The 6,012-nt window shown below is 31.8% G+C and overlaps 1 protein-coding gene across 1 annotated transcript; it reads left to right on the top strand.

Annotated features, from left to right (window-relative positions):
* Positions 1–1,177: 1,177 nt before the first annotated feature.
* Positions 1,178–5,531, top strand: LOC133037926 (uncharacterized protein At2g29880-like). Its single transcript, XM_061115706.1, has 2 exons — positions 1,178–4,138; positions 4,323–5,531. Exons 1-2 carry the CDS (start codon positions 3,788–3,790, stop codon positions 4,803–4,805), a joined length of 834 nt encoding a protein of 277 aa, XP_060971689.1. The 5' UTR covers positions 1,178–3,787; the 3' UTR covers positions 4,806–5,531.
* Positions 5,532–6,012: the final 481 nt, after the last annotated feature.

The following is a 6,012-nucleotide window of genomic DNA, read 5'->3' as shown; positions in this document are numbered from 1 at the left end:
CTCTACTGAATTCCCAGCAAAAGAAGCAAAGAACTCCCCTGATTCTCCTTGGTTTGGTGCAGCTCGAAGGGAAAGAGAGAAAGAGAAGGAATTCTCAAATTTTGGTTTTTCTTTCTTTTCTTTTTTTTTTTAATTAAGTAAATGGTTCACTTAACTCACTTGGCTGAAAAAAGAATGCTAGGTGTCAACTAAAGGGACAGCCACCTATTCCCCTTAATAGCAAAAGACTAAAATGCCCTTTAAACTTAAAACTAGGGTATTTTTGAAACTAGGGGTAAAATGGTCAAATTCCATAACCCCGCTCCATCCCGATAATTTATTTTCTCTAAATTATTTCCCACTATGAAATAGGGTTCTAAACTCACCCATGTGATCAATCTAGCCATCCATCGCATTTTCCGTTGTCGCCGAGCAAAAATTACAAAATTAACATATTTCACATATAAGCTAAATAATACCCCTAGAGTTTAATAAAATCTCCGGAATTGAGAAATTATAACTCTAATATTTATTTCTAAATATTGGGGTCCACAAATAAATTAATTCACAAATAATAATAAAATAATAAAAATTAGTGCTAATTGCCTTTACTAATCCATATACTAGAGCTGTCATTACATATCACTTATATATAAATGTAGTTATGTAGCAGAATTGTTGGTTTAATGGTATTTTAGTTTTCTCTATTAAATTTAATAGAATATACAGTTACTTACATACTCTTTATTAATTTTATAATATTATATATAGTTATTCAAAAATAAAAAATTATGTAGATATTTTATGTAAAAAATTTTTAATCTAAATTTAAAATACTTAAAATATTGTAGATATTATAATCGTATCTTTAATATTGTTGGTTTAACTTTGATTCAAATAAGAGAAAATTCTGCTCAATCGGACACACAACAATTTACCATGATATTCCACTTACATTTTATTGTACATATAAAATACCCTAAAAAAATCCTTAAAGATAAAAATCTCAAATCATATTTTGAAAAAAATAAAAATACATTACCTAATAAAAAAAATTAAACATACATGTTGTACACTTAAACATCACCAATTAAATTTAATTAAAATGAAAACTAATTATACGTGCATTGCATGTAACATCAACCTTATATATATACATATAGGAATTTTCTACTATAGGACCTTCTAAAAAGAACCCATAGGTGGGGGTATTCTACAACATATAAATAAGTGACACCTGGCAGAATTTATATGTTTGAGAAGTAGGTGATAATTACTTAATCTTAAAAAACTTTCTCTGTCTCCCACTTCACTAGACGACTGGGACAAAGCCTAGATGCCCACATCCTTGCCATTGTGCCTCATCTCCATGACTGTATATGTATTTTTCCACATTCTATTATATTTTATTTTAATCTCTTAATCTCAAAGGGCCAGTTTGGTTGGAGGTAATGGGCCAGAATATAATGGAATGGAATACTAATGGGCCTGATTATTTTGTTTGGTTGAAAAATAACAATTTTGGAGTAGAATTCCATAGTAATGTTATTCCCCCAAACTAATGGAATTGCTATTCCATTTTTTATTTGGTGGAATTATAATTCCATTCCAGCAGATATCTCTCCTCTACTCTAGCCATGGCCCAAGCCCAACAAACCCTAACCCTAGAAAACTGAAGATTAACCATTGTGACCGTCTTCTTCGTCTTCTTCGATTGATCGAACTCTGCAAGTGCCGGGGTAGCGTTGCCAGAGATAATTCTCTCTCTCTCTCTCTCTCTCTCTCTCTCTCTCTCTCTCTCTCTCTCTCTCTCTCTAGTTTGGTGGTACCGCCATTGTTTATGGTTTTTTGGTTAGTAAGCTTTGCCATAGAAACTTATGACACAGGTTCCTCTAGTTTTCTTCCTTCTTGCGCACAAATCTATATTTGAGTTTCCTCAATCTATATTTGAGTTTTGTTTCTACGCTTTCAATACTTTCTGTTTTGGCTCAGAATGATCGATGTTCTTTTATTTGTTCCTTTTCAATTGTGAATCAATTTGTTTGAATTTGTAGATGTTAGGTTACATATGCTTTAGTTTTAATCTCATCATGGGTTATTCAGAATTATAACTTTGGGGTTATCTATCGACAAAACAAAAGCTCTTCCATACTTGTTGATGAGGAGAGTTAAGAGAAACTATAAACAACCATATGTGCATTGGCAACTTTGTCGAATTTTCCCTTTTGTCTCCTAAGTGTGCACAATCGAAGTTTTCTTCATTGTTCACTTTGAGTTTCAGTATTAATTTTGGAGTACTGCTAAATCATAGATTGGTGATCATGGTAGTTGTTAAAAAGGCATGGCTAAGGGTGAAAATTTAGCCCCAACAGGTGCTAGTAAGAGGAGGGGTAGAACAGGAGTGCTCTTCCTATTATTATTTCACAAATTTTTAGCTGCCAAATATAATTGTCGAAAGTTTCATTTTGGAATCGATAATGTTTTGATTAATGGCAAAAAAAAAAATAGAGAGAAGAATAATAGGTGAGTTCAAAGAGGATTTGATTTATTAGTCACTTATTTAGGGGTGGTTGCTGTACAAAACTTCATATTTGCAATTCATATATATAAGATTTATATCCCATTTACACACATGTAAGCTGGTAAGCATCTGATGAGAGGTGGAAATGGTTCAAGGTATAATATATATTTCTTGAATTTCTTGAATTAAAATGGTTTAGGTAGAAATTGTTTGTTTATTTGAAATACTAATAAAAAAAACTTTATTTTTGATATGGTAGAATTGCTTAAGAGCACTAGATGGAACTCATATTAGAGTGAGAGTACCTATGAATGATAAACCAAAATATCGTACTCGAAAAGGTGAAATAGCTACAAATGTCTTAGGTGTATGCTCCCAAGACTTGCAATTCATATATGTGTTACCTGGTTGGGAAGGCTCTGCAGCAGATGGTAGAGTTTAACGTGATGCCATACGTAGAACAAATAGTTTGTGTGTTCCAAATGGTAAGCTTGGTGTTTTAGATTGTACATTTTTTATTTTTGATTAGTAGCTCATGTAGGAGGCAACTTAATCCCCATCTTTATTTTATTTTAGGTTATTATTACCTTGTAGATGCTGGATATACTAATTGTAAGGGATTTCTTGCTCCATATCGTGGCCAACGTTATCACCTCAACCAATGGGAAGATGGGAATCCTCCTAAAAATCCACAAGAATTTTTTAATATGAAGCATTCATCTGCTAGGAATGTCATTGAGAGATGTTTTGGCGCAATTAAGAGTCAATGGGCAATTCTTAGGAGTCTGTCATTCTATCCAATAAAGACTCAAAATCGAATCATTTTGGCATGTTGTTTGCTTCACAATTTTATTAGAAGAGAAATTCCTACTGATAATACTTATATGCATTGAAAGAATGAGATTAACAGTGGAGACGAAGAAGATGTTGATGGATCCATAAGAAGTATTGAAGCTTCTGAAGAGTGGACAACATTTAGAAACAATTTAGCACATGAGATGTATAGTGAATGGAGGGAACGTAGGAGAGCAAGCTAGTTTTTTTTTTCTTAGATTAAATGCACAATGATTATCTAGGTTTTTATATTTGTTTTCACTTGGCTATGCCAAGTTATTTGACTGGTTGTGTAATTGACAACATTGAAATTGATCTTTGAATTTATGTTTTGTTATTGGTGTGTATATCAATTCAGTTTTGTTTCTTTACTGTTGAATGTCTTTATTTTTCACAGTTCAACATTTCAATTCTAGTTTTTAGTTTTAGATTATTTTGATTTCTTATTTCAGCATGGAGACTTCAAAAGAAAGAGGTCCAGGACAAAATAAAAGATTCTGGAGTGAAGATAAAGACAAACACTTGATTGAATCACTTATGGAGCTAAATAATGAAGGGAAGTTTAAAGCTGAAGGAAACTTGAAGCCAGGTCATCTTAGAGCTATTGAGATGAAACTAAAAGAGCGAATGCCTGAATGTGACATACAAGCTAAGCCACACATTGAGTCTAGAATGAAAACTTTGAAGACTCATTTTCAAATAGTACATGAAATGTTGACTGGACGTTTTTGTAGCGGGTTTGGATGGGACAGTAATAGAAAAACTGTAACTGCGGAAAAACCAGTGTGGGAAGCATATTTGCAGGTACTTATGTTTATATATGCTATATTATAATATAACTAGTGCTTCAAAAATGTGAAACTTTTTGACTTGGCATAATGTTTGGAACTTCTTATAGAATACTTTGGTATATATACTTTAGAGATATGTGAAGTAAAAGATAGGTTATGCAGTGTGACTTATTGGTTTTTATATTGTATACATGCAGAGTCATAAGGAAGCAGCCCCATTCAAAATCAAGTCATTCCCTTGGTATGACGACTTGTGTGCAGTTTTTGGCAAAGATCGTGCAACTGGAAAATATACAGAGACTGTAACAGATGTTGTTGAAGAACTTGAAGCTGAAAAGGAAAACACTACACTTGGAGAAGATGATTTTAGCAATGCTAATAATGTGGATGAAGTGGAATCTATGTCTGTTTCAGATGCAACAAGAGGAGCTCAATCTTACACTCAATCAGATGGGTCTTCGAAGAAGAAAAGGAAAGCTGCAAATCATGAAGAACTTTCAAATGCACTTACACAATCAGCTTGTATTCTCGCAGAGGTAATTGAAAAAGCTTCAATTCGTTTGAGTAAAGCTATTGGTGAAGGCTTGAATGAAAAGCATATGCAGCTCGGGAAAGAGTTGGAAAGGACCACTATACTTACTACAGCACAACGTCATAAGGTAGCTCGCATGATTATGTAAGATAATGCTCTGGTTTCTTACTTTTTCAGTATCCCAGATGATGAGAAGGATGAATGGGCGAGACTTCTGATTGATGGCTCTCTTTAGTACACAGTTCGGGAAAGAGTTAGAAAGATCATGTTTATTCACTTTGATCTAAAATAATTTGCAGGACAATATATATTGCCTTTGACATTCAGTAGTATACAAATTATAATCTTTTGGATCTGGTCTAATGTATATGGGTATTGGACATGAATACTTATACTTTTTGTAGTGATATTTTATGTATGGATAATGTTTGATCTCATGTTTTTTTTTAAAAAAAAATTATGATTATATAGTTTTTTTTTTTAAAAAAATTAAAATTTTCATGTGATTATATAGGTTTTTTTTAAGAAAATATATGTCAGGTTTTTTTTAAGAAGTAATATTTTATAGTAAATTCAATAAATATAAATTTATATATATCAAATTTTTTAAATAAATATTAATTTTTTTAATACATATCAATTTTTTTTTTAAATATGTATCAATTTTTTCTAACAATATATAAGTTGAATATATTTAATCTAATTTCTTAATCATGTTTTAAAAATAATGGTATTTTTGTTTAAAATTAATTTATTCCATTCCATTGCATTATATAGTCAACCAAACATAAGAATATGTATTCAATTATTGATTCCATAAATCTAACCAAACAACCTAATCTTATTCCTATTCTTATTCCATTCATTACCATTCCTATTCTTATTCCTATTCCTATTTCATTGTTTTAATTACCTCCAACCAAACGGGTCCTTAGTGCTACACATGATGATTACGTTTGTTTACTTATTTTTGATGGGATTTAATATTAGATTGGTGTCCATATTATTACATAGGATTTGAAAATAGGGCTCGACTTGCTCATTGGCTAAAAATGTTGTTGGGCATGTTTATATCTCTAATCTTCTTCTTTTATTTCTTTTTTATTTTTATTGCAAATTTATAATAGCAAGCCTCTTTCTCTACTCTCTCTTCTAATTTTTGTCAGATTTGAGATGCAAGAATCATCTAGATATGGAAATCTTGGTATCGGCTTGATGGCAACGACATCGCAATAGATGAGGGGGAGATTTGGGTGAGTTGATGGCGACGACTTGCTAACAAATCTGGGAAGCAACAACGTTGTGAGAGAATCTGGGCGATGACGACTAAAATTTGGACAGTGGCGATAAAGTAT

The sequence above is a fragment of the Cannabis sativa genome, chromosome 5 (assembly GCF_029168945.1).
Source record: "Cannabis sativa cultivar Pink pepper isolate KNU-18-1 chromosome 5, ASM2916894v1, whole genome shotgun sequence".
Classification (NCBI taxonomy): domain Eukaryota; kingdom Viridiplantae; phylum Streptophyta; class Magnoliopsida; order Rosales; family Cannabaceae; genus Cannabis; species Cannabis sativa.
This window is presented reverse-complemented; position numbering and strand designations above follow the sequence as displayed.

Excerpts from the sequence above, each read along its gene's own strand:
- LOC133037926 (XM_061115706.1), top strand. The coding sequence starts at position 3,788 with ATGGAGACTTCAAAAGAAAGAGGTCCAGGACAAAATAAAAGATTCTGG. Across the intron at positions 4,139-4,322 it reads TGTGGGAAGCATATTTGCAG|AGTCATAAGGAAGCAGCCCC; the intron begins GTACTTATGTTT and ends GTATACATGCAG.